Raw genomic sequence first — 17274 nt, 5'->3', positions numbered from 1 at the left:
AGCTTCAGAGCCACAGAGGACATTACACAACCAAATGTCATGAGTAAAGTCAAGGGAGTGTCCCTTTACAAGGATTACATATTTTCTTTAAATTATTTCTTCAAAGAGTTACAAAATATATACAAAATATAAAATGTGCTTAATGGTGTCTTCAAGGCATGTTGCACATTAATTGAAAACTTTTGAAATTACCACATTTGTTGTTCTTGATTGATGCATTTGGTATTTCTTTAGTAGTGTTTGTATGCGCAGATGCAAATAAAACCACATATACAATAGCCTATTACACCGAACTTGCTTTAATAGGCTTAGTGTTGGATGATAGCTATCCTAAATTCCTCCAGTAGATTTAACATTTAAAGAGCTAACTGTACTGTTGGGTGACTTTATATGAACTTAACTCTATGGCTTTTTCTACCCAATGAAAGAGACTGCTACTTTTACACTCATTTGAGATCAAAACAATGAAGTAGTAGTGGGTTTAAATTGGGTGATTGTGGAGGCCAGGTCATTTGATGCAGCAAATCAGATGTGATGACATGTCGCTGCAGAATGCTGCAGTAGCCCTGCTGGTTAAGTGTACCTTGAATTTTGAAAGCAGCACACATCATTGCACTTCCTCCTCCATGCTTCCCAGTGGGAACCACACATGCAGATATCATCCGTTGACCTTCTCTGCATCTTTCAAAGACATGGTTAGTCAAGTCTAATGCCAGTTCCTCGTGTTTTTTGGCCAAAGCAGTTCTCTTCTTCTTGTCTCCCTCACTAGTGGTCTCTTTGCAGCAGTTTGACCATGAACGCCTGATATGTCTACTTGAACTCTGTGAAGCATTTATGTGGGCTTTAATCTGAGGTGTCATTAATTGGCAATTTCTGAGACGTGTAACTGTGGTGAACTTCTCCTCTGCAGCAGAGGTAACTCTTGGTCTTCTTTTCAGTCTTTCAGACCTCACGAAAACCAGTTTCCTCAAGGTTTGTATGACTGCATTTGAAGAAATTTTCCAGACTGACTGACCTTCATGTCCTACAGTAATTCAGTTACTGTATGCTGACACTACCAAGCGATGGTCTAAAATCCATTAAAGAAGCTATATGACTACCCCATGAGAATGAGTGTGCAAAGCAAAAGGTGGCTACATTGAAGAATTTAGGATATGAACCATATTTTGCCTTGTTTACATAATTCCGTATGTGTTGTTCCATAGTTTGGATGTCTTCGGTGTTAAGAAGAAAATAACACGATGTATAAAAAACATTGAATAAGGTGTGTCCAAACTTTTGACTGGTAGGCCGTCATTGTTAGCCTACGCTAATTGTCGTAAATAATGTAACACATTACCGTATTATATTTCTCATTATGATCTATAGCTCTCTAGAAGCGCGGCGTTGGCCTATTTTAAACACCTTCAAATTCCCTTTTAAAATACTCTACGCAAACTTCTTTCCAGACATAAATACGTTTTACTAATAAACGTACGCTTAACGATGTCCTGCGTTTTATATTTCCTCCACATTTTGTCCCACTTTCTTCCACAACAACAGTTTCTGTGGGATTGGTTTTGTGTTTACGGCAGCGACAGATGGTCGGCGAGCTCTGCTATAAAGCCAAGCTGCGTCGCTCTCCGGGTAATTACGGTAGGGGACGTCATCCTCCTCCCCCACACCGCAGGCTCGGCTCAGCGCTTCTGCCGGTGAAAGATTGGTCGGTCAGCGCGGGTGCCATTTGGCGCAGATTTGAGCTACATCCGTTAACAAAGGGCGTCCACGTTATTTATTTATCGCCGTGTTTGTGAATTTTATTTAAGAAATTTCGCCGTCAAACATTCACAATGAGTTCAATCAACGTCAAAAAGCTTAAAGTTAACGAGCTGAAGGACGAGCTGAAAAAGCGTAATCTTTCGGACAAGGGGCTCAAGGCCGAGCTGATGGACCGCCTGCAGGCCGCGCTGGATGAGGAGGCCCTTGTCGGGGACCCTGCGCTGGACCAAGAAGCCGCGTCGGACGAGGGTTTCGGCCAGGCCGCTGATCAGGAGGGTATGGGTGAGGAAGAAGAGGGCGACGGCCCGATAGAAGAAAGCATGGAGGCCAACGAGGAGGAGGAAGAGGAAGAAGAAGAGGAGCCGGAAAATGGAGGCAACGGCGACGCCGTCGCCGAGGACGAAGAGATGGGTGAGGGGGAAGAGGACGAGGACGATGAGATGGATCCTATGCTCAAGGGAGATGTAGACGACATGGAGAAAATAGAGGCAGAGGATGGTGAGCCCGGGGACCAGGCTGCTGAGGGTGAGTCGACTGGACTGCTTATGAAAATGTGACTGGCTGGATGGACTGTGGCTGGGTGTCGGTTTTTTTTTGCTATAACGTTAGCGCTAATGCTACCGCGGGAGGGAGCCGGCTGGGAAAGACCAGATTTGAAATGCGTAACCACAAACACAGCGTCCATGTTGAGCTAGATAGCGTGACCTCGGCAGGCTAGCGAGCGTTAGCCACGAAACAGTTAGCCGGTAAGCTAATTTAACGCTAGCACCTTGGTTTTCTAATCGTTTTCTTTACAAGTGTCGATAGTCCAGTCCGTAAACGTCAACCTTAGCTTTATTAGCTGTCGATTGGGTGTCGTTAGCCACAATGACTAAGAGACGGAATTGACAAAATAGGCTGATAATGTCGCTTAGCCCGTTAGCTCGACGGCTAACGTCATTTTCTTTGTCTGTGGTGCGGCGCTAACTAGCTGCTCAGCCGGGTAGCTACTTCAGTCGTTCCCGTATTTACGTTTCACTATGACAGGGCCGATAGGGACGACGACGGCGGTGGTGGTGGGCCAAGATAACTCCGTTATAATTAATTTATATTCAGATAAATGACATAACGTAAGCTTAGTGTTGTGATATGACGTCTTTCCTCCGCGTCTGTCCTGTGAAACTGCCCTAGGCCAAGAGAGGGTCGTTGAAAATGAAACTTTAATGTGGAGTTCATTGGGAATGACTGCGTATAAATCTGTATCTGACCTGAGAAGGACCGGGAACACTTGGACTAGCTCACTCGAAGATGTGCGGAAGATGCGGGGCCAGGCGCTGAGCTGCTTGTTTTAGCACGTGGTTTGAATAGAGAAGAGTCATCTTGTTGGAATGAAAGAAAAAAGTTTATATCAGATAGCCACTTAGGGAAAGATGTGACTGGGGGGGAGGGGGCAGTCCAGGTCTATGTAGGTTTCCCCCATTTCCCTTGCATGATGCATTTGTCCCAGACCACAGTAGTCCTCTTAATGAATCTTGAACAGTATATATACCCAGCCCGTTTACTTTGCAGAGACTTGTTTTTTTAGCCCCAGCAAACACTGTTCACAATGTTCATTTGGACCAGCTTGCATTGTAATTTACTATCTGGTCTTTAGGGCTGTTACAATTTATGGAGTATGATTGTGTTGTTTAAGTGTAATCATGAGGTGTTACCTCTTTAGTTGCCATTATTTCTTTGAAAAAAATATTGATTTCTATGGTCGACACAATGTAACTAATGAACGGGCTTTGTGGGCCAGAACCCCACTGCCAGTCCGACCTCTCTCTCACATTAAAAAGGAGCACCTCATTCTATATCTTTGTTCTATTTTCAAAGGGGATGCGGACAAAGACACGAATGCTGATCAGAAGAATAAGAAGGGTGTTAAGAGACGCCGGGAGGAACATGGAAGGGGCTACTTTGAATTTATTGAAGAGAACAAATACAGCTGGTAAGGATGGGACAGAGCAAAAATGGCCTTCAGCATCCCTGAAGCGCCATCCATAGCTTTGTTGAACTGTATTGGCTTTAAGTGCCAATGCACTTATGACTAGTAAGAGGAAAACCCTCATTTTCCAGTATTCTATTTATTAATAACCTTACTTTCACACACATGTTTTGAGGGTCATCCCTGACTACTTAAAGAGCCTTACCATTTACCTTTTTACAGTGCCCACTCACATTTGTGTCTTTTAATGAACTGCATTCTGTAGCAGAAGTGCAACTATCAAGTCTCTATGAATTTTCACATCTGTTCCTCATGCCACTTATTGTTTTGGAAAGCCCATTGTGTCCTCAAGGTGAAACAAGGCTGCACAAAGAACAAACCCAGAAGAAAGTAGCAGATGTGCACTTTTGAATGAATGAACGGAGAGAGGGTGGTGGGGAGGAATAGCTCAGAGGCGTGGGAGGAGGGGGTCCACTGCTGCAGGCTAGCACACAAGGATGTAGCAAAAAAAAATATTCCCAAAGTGTTTGGAACGTCCACGGAGGAGCTCGCTATTGACCGTCCATCGTTTTGCCTCGCAATGGTCCCTTTCCCCTTTTTTTCAATTTTTTTTATTTTTTTGTTTGGTTGTATGACGTCAAAATGCTATCTCTGTCTCATGTATCATGTCTTGTGTGTATGTTCTCATGGTGTGAGAGTTTGGATGTGTGTTTGCGAGGCTCCTTTCTACCCCTGTGCAGGTGATGTCATGCATGGTGTGCATGAGCGTTTGTGAGTGTATGTGTGCATACATGTACCTACTTCTTGGTCAGTGTTTTGTTTTCATTGCGCTGTTAACACTCTATGGATCAACTGGCAGAAAATGGAATGGATTTTTGATTCAGCCCCCCCCCCCCCCCCCCCTTTTTTTTTTTTTTTTTAAATTTTGGGGAGAAAGGATTCTTCAGGGCACCAGAATCATCATTGCCTTTCCCCCCCTCTAAACTGGACAGCCAAACTTTTTTTGCAAGCATCAATCATTTCCAATTTGAAGCTCCAGTTTTTTCTCCACATTTCCAATTACATAATTTCACCCAACAATTTAAGGGAGGTTTAATCTACCCTTGTGAAACCAGGGCAGCCACAGGCCTATAGAGCCGCAAGCCTGTGTGTGGCCCACAATGCTCCAACGCAGAAACCACCATAAATCTCCCAACAGCAACCATTTGTACGGCACATGAGGCTGTTTGAGGACAAGTACAATGACTGACGTCTCTGGAGACCCCCACTGGACTTAAATGATTGCTTTGGGTAGAACAATGCTGAAGCATCATTGAAATGTTTGTCTTCTTACAACATTTTGCCTAATTTCTTAAACATCCCATAAGATTTAGGTATCTAATCTCAAGCTACGGAGTTGGTAAGTTGCTGTAGCTCTCTGTAATCTGTGAGTGCTCATTTTAAGCAGCTAAGCATGGTGACAAGTTGTACTGCATAGTCACACAGAACCGTGAGCTAGTCATGACCTTTTCATTTAAGAGTTCCACACACAGGAAGTTAAATATAACTGCACCCACCATTGCTTTGACTGACCACCACAGCAATCCTGGAGATCATAAACACGCTGATCTCAAAAAGGGGGGAGATGTCTGCTTTGATTTTGATCACTTTCACCAATGGATAGCCTTGTATGTGAAGGCGAGCCGAGGTCCTTTCTTTCTGTGTATCTCTTCACGTCTTTTTTAGATTTCGCTGGATACTGCAAGGTAAGTGTTGTCTGCCAAGGCCCCCTATACAACTGACTATCCAAAAGGTTTGGAGGCTCGCCTGCCCAAAATACTGTTTCTATTTTGTATCGTTTCCCTTGGTCTGTCTTTTCCACTCCTCTCCCCCACATATTTTTCAGCAAGTGGTACCCAAGGCATCTATATGTTCCATGCAGTTGTGCTGACGTGAATCCTAATTGACTGCTTGGTATCTCTCTACAGGGCCTCATTTAAGTCTCCTGTGCCACCCCTCGAGGAAGAAGATGAGGAGTTTGATGACACAAAAGTCTGTCTGGATGCCTGTAGGTCACATGCTAACTTTTAAAGCGGAGTTAATGTTATTCAAAGATCAAACATTGTAATTGCAAAGAACACCTAACCTAACTACTATTTACATTCTTTATTTTTCTGCTCTAGACAACTGCGACCTGCACTTTAAGGTATCACGGGACCGTTACAGTGCCTCATCTCTCACAATGGAGAGTTTTGCTTACCTGTGGTCCGGAGGCAAGGCCACCTATGGTGTGAACAAGGGCAAAGCCTGCTTTGAGATGAAGGTACATTAATAACACTGACACATTTTGCAGTTGAAAGAATAAAGTTCTGTTTATTACATGTCTGGATACTTCTAGGCTTATGTGGATTTTGTTCCTGTCAACAGATTACAGAGAAAATTCCTGTGAAGCACATTTCTCCCAAGAACATGGAGATCCACGATGTGCAGGTCGGCTGGTCCTTGGCCACTGGCACCCTGCTCCTTGGTCAGTATCTATATATCTAAGCTCTACTGTCTTCTGTATATTCTACTGCTGGCCGTGTCATTCTGGCATTCAGTGTCAGTGGAAGAAGAGTCCAGCTGTCCAACTTTCCATCTACTCTTGGCAATGTTCCTTCCACTTCTTGCCAGAGTATTTTTTACTTCGTCACATCACACATGCAGTTCACAGAAAACTGGTTTAAGAAATGTTTCTTTTTGACTATGACTTAAACATTGTTGGATATCAATACTTCTCATACGCCAAATAGTGGCCAAGCCATTGCAACCATTTGCAAAGATCAAATGATGTGCAGTTGATTGACTGTAGAGTGCCTTGTATTCCATTGTGTGAACCATGTGTGCAACCTTTGACTAAACAAAGGAGGCTATGCCAGATGAAATTATCCTAAAATCTGAGACTCTATGAAAGACTCTGTTAAAGACCTCCCCCTAGTGGTTCGTGCGAAGCATGACACTTTAATGTAAAATGGCTCCAGCTCTATCATAGTAATGGTGGTTGGACTTTTGCCATGAGATGATTCACACTGTTACAGGGTCTCAGTTACTGAGAGGTGATGTGTTTATTCAGCAGTATTCCAGCTGCTGTCTGTCACAAAATATTTTTGTGCCGTTAATCTTCAGGTGAGGAGGAACATTCATACGCATACTCTGGTAAAGGCAAGAAGACCACCAACTGTGTGACAGAGGACTTCGGAGAAACTTATGAAGAGAACGATGTCATCTGCTGCCTCATTGTAAGACATGCACACTACTTATATTAGTTCATTGATGTAGATGAAAACAAAGCTTTGCTTTGGAATAACGTCATTTCTTTGCTCAGGACTTTGAGGGTGACGAGGTGGTGATGTCCTTCTCCAAGAACGGCGGGGAGCCAGCCGTCGCTTTCCAGGTCAGCAAGGACACCCTGGGCGGCCAGGCCCTTTTCCCACACATTATCTGCCACAATTGCGCTGTGGAGTTCAACTTTGGCCAGATGGAGACTCCGTACTTCCCCCAGCCCCAGGACTACACCTTCCTGCAGCAGATTGCTGTGGATGACCGAGTCCGGGCAATCAAGGGACCACAAACCAAGGCTGACTGCGAGGTAAGCATAGAAACATGTCGATGTTCTTCATTGATATTCTTGACATTTTTGCAGGTTTGATGATCTCTTGTTTTTGTTTTGTTTTTTCCTCCCCATGTTGTGTAGATCATAGTGATGGTCGGTCTACCAGGTTCAGGGAAGACTACATGGGTGAAGAACCATGTCCAGGAGAACCCTGGAAAATACTACATCCTGGGCAGTGATACCATTGTGGACAAGATGATGGTCAGTACTGATATTGCTATGTGGTCTATTGCTAGCTGCTGTTCTTGGTAGCCGTGGAAAGCGTGAACATGACGTATGTCTATCTGTCTAATCATTTAATACAGATCAACAGCCTGAAACGCCAGTCGAAGGACATCACAAAACTGACTGCCATTTCCCAGCGAGCACCGCTTTTCTTGGGAAAGTTTATCGAGATCGCTGCCCGCAAGAAGAGGAACTACATCCTGGATCATGTAAGGAGCTGGCACTGAATGTGATCACATCATTTTACAGATGTGTGTGTAAAATCACAGCATAACTGATCTCTCCCCCTCCCCCCACCCCACAGACTAACCTGTCTGCTCCAGGCCAGAAGAGGAAGATGTGCTTGTTTGCAGGTTTCCAGCGCAAGGCTGTGGTGGTCTGCCCCTCTGACGAAGACTACAAGCAGAGAGTTCAGCAGAAGGTTGAGAGTGATGGCAAAGAAGTGCCTGAGCACGCTGTTCTCAAAATGAAGGGTAAAAAAGCTGTTTGGATTATAAAGTATGCTTAGTTGAAACCTTGACTGGATCTCTTTTTGTCAGTCGTCTTTTTGCATCCCTTTGCATCATGTTCTTTTTTTTTTTTTTTTTTTCCCCCATTACAGGCTTCTACTCTCTGCCTGAGGAGGGAGAGAGCTTCAATGAGGTCATCTATGCTGAGATGCAGAAGGAGGAGGCTGCCAAGCTGCTGGAACAGTACAAAGAAGAAAGCAAGACTGCTCTGCCGGCTGAAAAGAAACCCAATCAGGGAAGCACAACACCAAAAAGAGGCGGTGGCCTGCGCGGTGGAGGCCGCGGAGGAAAGAACCAGTTTGGCCGCGGTGGTGGACCCGGACCGAGAGGAGGTGGCCGTGGAGGCTTCCAGAACAGAGGCAACTTCAGAGGAGGTAAAAGTAATTTGGGGATGCACTTGATGTCATTTTAGCAAATAATGTTGTGGATGTGTAGATCACATTTTTTCTAACTTGTACTGTTTCTGATCTTTCTGCACAGCTCCTGGCCCTCGTGGTGGCTTCAACCGTCCACCTCGTGGCTTCCTGCCTCCCCCAGCCTTCAGAGGAGGGTTCCATAACCGTGGAAACTACAACCGGGGCGGCGGTCCCATTCCCAGCCTAGGCGGATCCCCCAGGGGTGGCCCAATGAGGGGGGGTAACATGGGACCCAGAGGGGGACCTATGAACAGAGGCGGCCCAATGCACAGAGGGAACATGAGCAGAGGAGGTGGAGGCAACATGAATCGTGGTGGAAACAGGGGACATCCCGGCCAGGTAGGTTCAATAAAGACATTTGACATTAACTATGTTGTGAGACCTGTTAAGTTTATCAGCTTCTCTTTCCTTGTATTGTGCAGTAATGAGTTTTTTAAATGTTTGTTACAGTTATAACTGTGCTTGTAACAGTGACATCTAGTGGGTTAAAAATGGCACTGCCAGTTCAGACTGCTGCATGATCATTTTCCTGCCTCTCTTCCTCTACAGTTTCACCAGAGGGGAGGTAACCGTGGCAACTTTGGCAACAAGAATGGCAACTTTGGCAACAACAGGAACAGTGGCAACTTTGGCGGCAACAGGAACGGCATGGACAAGGCCCAAGCCTTCAACCAGAGCTGGCAGCAAGGGGTCAGTATTTATGCACATTACACCAGACTTCATATGTTTGTTTAAGACGGTACAGATTAGTTTTTTTAAAGTCCAGATTTACTGAATAATTTCTAATTATCCCTTTCACAGATTAATATTTTCTGATTTGTGTATAATTTTCCTGAATGAAATGCTTTAACATCCACCTTTAATCTCAACTGCATCAGTACAAAAGGTTTGCCTGACCTGAACCAGCTTTAAAGCCTTTAACTACTGTATTAACAATGGCGTAACAAAATATTGAATGCGTTGCCAATCTGTGTGTCCCGTGCAGTTCTGGAACCAGAAGCCCTGGAGCCAGCAGTATCAGCCTGGATATTACTAAGACACTTGTTCTAACGGACTGGTGGCCAACACTGAGACCCACCGCTAGCCACGGAACACCCTCCACCCTGCTTTTTTTTTTTTTGCTGGTTTGTTTTTCTTTTCCTAGAACCCACTTTTTAATTGTCTAAGTCCCACCAACTGAAGCCTACAGAGATATGGAGCAACAACATTCCACATCAGAGAGGAGACCAGACAGAGTGTAATTGAAGCTTTATATATCTATATACACATGTACAACGTGGGTTCAGTTTTATTCAATCATCTGCTTTTTTTTTTTTTCTTGTTGTACATTTCATTTGTTTAGTTTTTTTTTCTTGGCCACTTTTAAAAGACGTGCTTTTAAAAAAAAAAAAAAATCATGTTTATAATATCAGGAACCAGAAACATTTTGCCAGCCTGGCAGATGTTAAGGAAGTGTTTTTTTTTTGTTTTTTTTTTTGTGCATTTTATCTGTGCTGTGATTTTTGTTTTTGCTTTTTTTATTACAAAATTGTAAATATTTTTTGGGTTTTTTTGCGTAGTTTGTATGCAAAGTTTAAGAAAACAGTAATGATTTGAAAGGAACCTTGGCTTATTAGTGAAAAGCATGGTAGGTGATTATATTGTTAAACTGTACATGTCGATCTAGTCCACTGTCAAACAGTTAAACTGAAGCAACAAGTGAATTTACAGCAAGCTTTTGTCTTTTGTTCCCAGTTTCAAACCTGTAACCTAAACCTTCTCATAGACCTACAATAAACAACTCGTTGGCTTTTTTACATTCTTCCTGGCTTATGACTTTTGATTCAGTTCAAAGGTGTGTAAAAGACCTTTGAATGGGCGATGTCCTAGTTTGCTACTTCAAACAGTGCGGACATCAGCGCCACTACAAGCCCAGTTTACGCCTCATTAGTGAAGTATTCCCTTCAAGTGTCCTGTCTTTGATACGTCATTTCCAATCCTTTTAGCTACTATAACGAACGTGCGAGAAAGTATTTTGGCCAAGCCATTTTAAGGATATAAGTAAGCCATTTTTAGTAGTACATTATGCCTTTTGTAAGTCTTTTAATTTATTTAAAATTAGGGCACTGACTACGCTTGATTCTCAGGAGGAAGTGTGGTTCCTAGATTGTCTTTATAAACGGTTCCTTTGTAGTGCAGTAGACTTCTGAAAAACAGCACTGATCAGTCTAATTACAGAACCATCATTTTGCTTTTTTTTTTTTTTACATTTATACTGATGCCACTATTTCAATTTTGAACAAATTTCTGGTGATGCTACTTCAGCACAAACGTCATTGAAAGCAGGCAGGGTTAACTCATTTTCACCAGCAGACCTAAAGGGCTACACAGTATCACAACACATCTATTAACACCAAAAGTTCATGAAGACCGAAACAGAGAGTAACTTTTTGTCACCTCGAAAGGCGTTGTGTTTGAAAACACTCCAGAGCTCATGTTGGTGACTGTGTGGCCCGGCAATAATGGCAGCTCTTCATCCAACTGCTCATAATGTGTCCACCACAGCTACCACCACCACCATCAGGTTATGCTGGCAGAGGACACCCAGCTTGAGTTTCAACAGAACATCATCAGAACTGGAAGATAAAAACCATTTAACAGTAGATCGGACAAAATGTGGTCGTGTGTGTCCATTGCTTTTCTTTTTTACCTGCCCGTGTTGATGTTTAATAAACATGTAAATACTACACCACTATTTCAACCATGCACGAATGTCCATGAATTAATTGACTTTGAGTAATAACTGTATTGTGATTAAGAAAGTGTTAGTTTGCCCGAGTACTGCTGTGTGATGAATTGTCAAACTATATTTAAATGTTTGGAGAGTTTGTGGCCTCCTGTTTTATTGTACTGGATACATAAATCTAGCAGAATGCAAGCTTTTGAGTTTACAGTATAAACTATAATACAACAGACACTATATTTTTATCGCTTTATGTTGCAGGTTGTATATCAGGTCTTTTATGATTAAACCAACAATGCAAAAGCTTTGAGACTTTTGGAGATATGTTGTCTTTTCTATCTAGTTTTTGATATTTGTGTTTAAAAATTTGGGATTGTATTTTCTTTTTTAATTTGTCTCAATTCTATTAAAGTTAAAGAAGCTGGTATACGGTGACTGTGGTTTGTCAAAGTGTATAACAAGTGTCAAATCAGTAGATTTAATCACTTTCAACAGAAAAACGATGCTGATATCTACCAAGTGATTAGATTTAGTGGAACTAATTACGACATACTTGTTTGCAGGTATTTAGGAGCACCAGTGATTAATTGTATGATCCACAAATTTGACTCAAACACTAAAACTTAAACTTAAATTGCAAGTTGTCCTAATCTATGGCTATGAGGTTGCCCCACCAATCGTATCCTGGATGTACAAGAATTTGACTTGCATCAAAGAATTTATTCTAACAAGTTCTTTGTTGGGTTTAATATATTAGATTTGACACCACAAGTTACTGCCTCCCATGGACACCTTTTATTTGAAGAGAAGTGCTTCGGTTAGGAAGTCAGCTAGGAGACCTTCACATTTACTGCTACTGGAGAAGAAGTCTGAGTCTCAACACTGGGGATGATGGTGTCCCTGCCGGTTTTTCAGGGCATGTTGCAGACAAGTATTCCCACAACACAATGCTTTGTTGAGATGGTATATTTATGATTATACCATATATATTGGTCCAGAATATTTCAACAACTATTTGGTGGATAACCATTTAATTTTGTGCAGGTATTCATAGTCCCCAGAGGATGATCACTATGAGGTTCACCTTTGTGGTTCAGAGTAAAATATTTTGACTATTGTACATTTAGGTGTCAAGAAACTTGCTACAAAGTAATTCTCACGATCATGGCCGCCAGAGGATGAATTGTAATAACTTTGATCTAGCACCGTCAGTTTTAAACTGATCTGGTTTATGACTTAATATGACCCACCATCCTCAGCTGAACCTTATATTTACTGCTATTTTAACAGTGTTAGCATGCTAACACAGTAAACTAAGATGGTGAACATTACACAATTTGTTATAGTGATTCTGTTAGCATGCTGATGTTAACAGTTAGTTAAAACACCATTGTAAGTAAACCCAGATAACAGTAGATTATTCACACTAATTTAGCCCACACCTGAAGTTCTCTTAAGGCCTTGAATGACGGCATTGACACATTACCTTGCTGCCTCACCTTAGCCATAGGTCCACCTCATATGGGCTAGATATCAGGCGTGATGTGGACCATCTCGGCCAAATAAATTTACCATTAACTCATTTTATATAGGCCTTATGTCTGGCATGGTGTGGGCCAGGTCTGGGTCAAGTCGGGGCCAAAGGAATTAACCACAGCTTTAACTTAAATAGGCCAAATGTCAGGCATCTTATGGGCCAGATGTGTGCCAGATCAGGGTCATATCTTATGCTCACCCATGGGCCATATCTTGCATAGTATGGGACATATCTGGGCCACCAGAAATGACCAGACATTCACCTTAACTGGGCTGTATGTCAGGCATGTTGTGGGTAAGGTATGTATCATGCTGGGTTATAGCTCAGGATCTAAAACTTAAACTACATATCAATCTTATATGGGCCAGGTCAATCCACAGATTCCCCTTGAAAAAAACATCACCCTCAAACTACCTAAAACCCAGTAATAGAGCAGTTCCACATTGCAACAGACAATGACTGCTCTTGGCAATCATTTCCATTGATAAAAATGATAAAACCAACAAGTTTCCAGGAACTTTTCTGGGCCTCCTATGACTACTTCCAAGACATTTCATACAATTTAGAATTCCAATTTCCAGGATTTCCAGGTTTTACAGGATGTACGGTAACACTACAAGTTCAGTCACATAGAGTTCAAATCTTGGCTTAACAGTGACTTTGACTGTGTTGTCTGCACAGTCTCTCCAATCTCAGCCTCTGAAGCTTGAAACTCTTTCACAGCCATCATGTCTCAGTTTCTGAGGACAGCCTGTTCTAGGCAGATTTACAGCTATGAAGTCTTCCCATTTCTTTATGGTTGATTTAACTGAACTCCAGGGGATGTTCAGTCACTAGGAAATGTTCTTCACAGCCATTTTTAGACTGTGTCACCATTTTTACCTCATATCTGTATATAGTGTGTGCCTGTTCTTTGTGTGTTGTTACTTGTAATGCTGCTGCAACAAAAGAATTTCCCTACAAGGATCAGAAAAGTACTCTCTATCTAACCATTGCGTTCAACCAATGAATGTTGCCTGGCTCTGCCACCCATTCATTCAAGGCAATCCAGACTCTATCTGTTCCCCGTTGGTGTAATGTGCTACCAGTTCCTACCAGATCAGGGACGTCCCTCTCTACCTTTAAAAACCTCCTGAAGACCCAGCTCTTCAGAGAGTATCTCCAACACTACCAACAACTGGACTCTATCTATGCTCTGTTGTCTTTATATATTGCTGGGCCATCCAGATGCAGGTGTGTTCACAAATGCAGGTGTATTCATACAAAATCCATTGACAGTGATTTCTAAAAGACAAATTGAATCAACTTTAAAGCTGGAAAACAATACAACATGAAAACTTTCAAGGGAGGTGAACACATTTCAGAGAGTAGCAGTATATGTATGACATTCTGTCTTTCCGGCACCACCTGTGTTTCTTCTTGTTCCTTGTTTCCTGGTGTTTTGTTGGAGGTGCATGTTGGGAATCCACTTCCCTCCCAGACAGACAGACAGCTGCTTGCCTTTGTCAAGGCACCATGTTTACCTCCATCAGCGGTATATTAGCGAATGACAAGACCCCCCACTGAGACAGTAAACAGAACATTAGGTATTGGCCTGGTCTAAGTCTGATGTAAACACACATTAATGTGAATTGACTTCATGTTTCTCTGTATGTGGCCATGTAGCTGTTTCCCACTGTAAATAAAGCATTACAAGTAGGCTTGACTGTCATTGTCAACAACAGGGTGCCCTCGGGGTAACAAATGTTGTAAGTCATTAGGCAAATTATTTGCTCTGCTCTACAATTTCCTATAAGTGTAAATACAGAGGTGAAAGAGGAGGAGGCAGCTGTATGTAACTGCATGTGAATGCGATCATGAATGTGAATGGAGCAGGACAGACAGCAGTGAAGAGGAGGAAGACAACTTTTTTTTAAAAAGTGAAACAAAATATTTTATTTTCCAAACATAAACTCATCCATATTATGTACAGCTTGAAAATATAATACATCAGACAGAATTTGAATGATCGCTTCAGATTCGACACAACTCACACAAATTCGAATTTAAAAAAAAAGATCTTTTTACAAAAATGTACAAAATATATAAAAGTGCTTGTGGAAGGAGTTCAATGGCAGCCAGACTGCCTGCTGTGTGTGTGTGTGTGAAACTCCCAATAAATGTCTGTTTAAATAGAAAGTACTAGACGTGTTGTTTAAAACCATTAAATACATCAACACCCCCATGGAGAAAAGCTGACTTCATACTATGGAGACGTTGTCCATCGTGCAGGCACACCTCTCTACGATCATATTAGGGAATTCAGCCACTTCTATCTCAGTGTAGTCCCCCTTCTTCACCAGATACATGATGGGCAACGGGGCACTCTCAGACACCGTGCACCGCCTCTCCCCGTAGCCGTAGTTGCGCTTGGGCTGCTTGCATCCTCCGGTGCACCTGAACGCTTGGTAGCCCGCTGGCTCGATGATCCAGTACTGTGTCCAGGTGAGGGCGCGGAAGTTGATGAAGTACTTCTCTCTGCAGCAGGTGTCTTTGTTATGGTTGAGATCGCAGTCGCCACGAGAACTGAGGAAATGAAAGGATCGTGGAAGTTAGATGAGCGATGTGACAAAAGGGCCCCAAGAAAGGGCCTAGGATCTCTTAGCTACACCCCTGCTTAAATGTCTCCAGTAATGATATGTATTGTTTCTTGTAGGCTAATCTACATAATTAAATCTATTTAGAGGCAATAACTGTGAAACATCACATAGGATCGGAACTATTAAACACTAATATGTCAAAAAAACACCTGAACTTTTCTGCAACAATTCTTTGCAAATTTTGCAAACCATGAGAATGAGTAAACTGACGCCCCTGTATCACACTTCTACAAATCTACTAATGAATGCAGATGTTTTTTAAAGAGGAGATGGGCTAATTGTCACACTGATACAATATCCTGTATATCAAAAGTTCGCGCCCTTACCCGTATTCTTCGAGGTTGAGTGTGTAGAGGATGAGCTCGGGCTTTCCCAAGGTGTTGTCCGTCTGCTCCTGGGTGGTAAAGCGCACACTTTTGGCCATCTCTGCTGCGTAGCTGCCAGGTCTCTCGCCCTCGATCCACACCTCCAGGTGCATAGGTGTCTTCTGCTGCGTCTTGGACCAATAGTGCACCGCCTGGGTCACATCAAAGCTCTTCCAGCCTGTCTCGTGAATGGGGATCAACCTGTGAACATGAGAGAGAAGGGGGCGATTAATTAAAAGGAGATTGAATTATGATTAAGATAACGTCGCCTCTCAATTGCTCTACAGTTACTTGTCACCGTGAGAGAGTGATCCCTTACCGTGAATCTACCAGCGATGTCCGGTTGGATCCGTTTGGCAGAACCTCCACCCAGTATATGCTGACCCGGGCGTTGTTGACGGGCCGGTGGCTCTTCCTCTCCACCGCGAAGCGTTTGTGATAGGAAGCCCGCTGGTAGAGCTTCAGCTCCGCCATGGTCACCTCGCTGTTATCCGGAATCCTCGCCTCCATTTCGAACACCATGCGATTCCGAGTGGTGTCAGAATACACATACTCCCCGGAAATATCTAAAATAGAAGGATTGCAAACGTTTAAGGCGATGCTTTGTTTGTGTTTTATAAATGGAATGGTGCGTAAAATAGTCTTTGCGCACCAAGTGTCACAATTACGCACGTAAGTAACTGTTTACTTTAATTGGTACTACTGCCAATGCTATTTTCATATGAATTCATACAAATTACTTATTACATATTTCAGAAATGGGAGCGTGTCCTTACCTGCATTACCAGGGATTCCCCTCAGGATGCCCGCCAGGCTGGGCAGAGATCTGCGTCTCCTGCTGTGGTGCATCTTCAGCATGGACAGGTATTTATTTCTGATATGCGACGGAATAACCAGATTCTCCAAATCCCTCTTATGGATTTTAGGAACTTCATCCAACCCAAGTTTCTGCAGGAGCGCGTCCTTCATATCCTGATGCGTAAAAGCCTTGGAGAGACCGAGGAGAGCGGCGCACAGGACACAAGCGCGGAGGAAATCCATGAGTCAAAACTTCAGTGTGATAAAGAGCAGCACGGTAGCACAAGTCACCCAGAGATAGACAGTGTGCCTCTGACACTCCCCTGGCCCCCTTATATTGTTGCGGCCCTCCCAGTCGTTCGCACTTTGTCAATGGGGGCAGGGACCCTTATCAGAACAAAGGTGCGACAATACAGCCCCATCCTAAACAGGATATCTAAGTGACCATACTTCAAACAGCAACAATTAGACTCGAGTGCCATCAGTATTGTGGAGGTGTAATTTCACCAGAGTTCCACTAAAACTATGTTTGATGTCAGTGGATCTAAAATCTGCTCTTTAATATGTAAATAAATGTGGAAGAAATTGTTTGTGCATTTTATGCATTTATATATTTAATCAACTATATTTAATGCAAGACAAGTGTATCACAAAGTTTAAATAGGTATCATGAGGGTTGTGAAGGGGTTTTTCTAGCCTAAAATTAAG

The 17274-nt window shown here is 42.8% G+C and overlaps 2 protein-coding genes across 2 annotated transcripts; one reads left to right on the top strand and one right to left on the bottom strand.

Moving 5' to 3' along the window:
• Positions 1 to 1617: 1617 nt before the first annotated feature.
• On the top strand, positions 1618 to 11650 carry hnrnpub (heterogeneous nuclear ribonucleoprotein Ub). Its single transcript, XM_010741086.3, has 14 exons — positions 1618 to 2283; positions 3613 to 3727; positions 5692 to 5771; positions 5887 to 6026; positions 6131 to 6230; positions 6869 to 6981; positions 7068 to 7331; positions 7437 to 7556; positions 7661 to 7789; positions 7885 to 8053; positions 8182 to 8463; positions 8570 to 8844; positions 9055 to 9195; positions 9491 to 11650. The coding sequence occupies exons 1-14, from the start codon at positions 1830 to 1832 to the stop codon at positions 9539 to 9541; spliced, it is 2433 nt and encodes an 810-aa protein (XP_010739388.2). The 5' UTR covers positions 1618 to 1829; the 3' UTR covers positions 9542 to 11650.
• A 3017-nt stretch (positions 11651 to 14667) lies between these two features.
• lft1 (lefty1) lies at positions 14668 to 17036 on the bottom strand. Its single transcript, XM_010741085.3, has 4 exons — positions 16545 to 17036; positions 16088 to 16334; positions 15730 to 15969; positions 14668 to 15329 (listed from the first exon to the last, which is right to left on the bottom strand). The coding sequence occupies exons 1-4, from the start codon at positions 16807 to 16809 to the stop codon at positions 15005 to 15007; spliced, it is 1077 nt and encodes a 358-aa protein (XP_010739387.1). The 5' UTR covers positions 16810 to 17036; the 3' UTR covers positions 14668 to 15004.
• Between the last annotated feature and the right edge of the window lie 238 nt (positions 17037 to 17274).

Source organism: Larimichthys crocea, chromosome XI (assembly GCF_000972845.2).
Source record: "Larimichthys crocea isolate SSNF chromosome XI, L_crocea_2.0, whole genome shotgun sequence".
NCBI lineage: Eukaryota > Metazoa > Chordata > Actinopteri > Sciaenidae > Larimichthys > Larimichthys crocea.
This window is presented reverse-complemented; position numbering and strand designations above follow the sequence as displayed.

Coding starts and splice junctions, on each gene's coding strand:
- hnrnpub (XM_010741086.3), top strand. CDS start 1,830: ATGAGTTCAATCAACGTCAAAAAGCTTAAAGTTAACGAGCTGAAGGAC. Junction 2,284..3,612: donor CGGGGACCAGGCTGCTGAGG/GTGAGTCGACTG, acceptor CTATTTTCAAAG/GGGATGCGGACAAAGACACG. Junction 6,027..6,130: donor AAGCCTGCTTTGAGATGAAG/GTACATTAATAA, acceptor TCCTGTCAACAG/ATTACAGAGAAAATTCCTGT.
- lft1 (XM_010741085.3), bottom strand. CDS start 16,809: ATGGATTTCCTCCGCGCTTGTGTCCTGTGCGCCGCTCTCCTCGGTCTC. Junction 16,335..16,544: donor GGGAATCCCTGGTAATGCAG/GTAAGGACACGC, acceptor CTTCTATTTTAG/ATATTTCCGGGGAGTATGTG. Junction 15,330..15,729: donor CTCAACCTCGAAGAATACGG/GTAAGGGCGCGA, acceptor TCATTTCCTCAG/TTCTCGTGGCGACTGCGATC.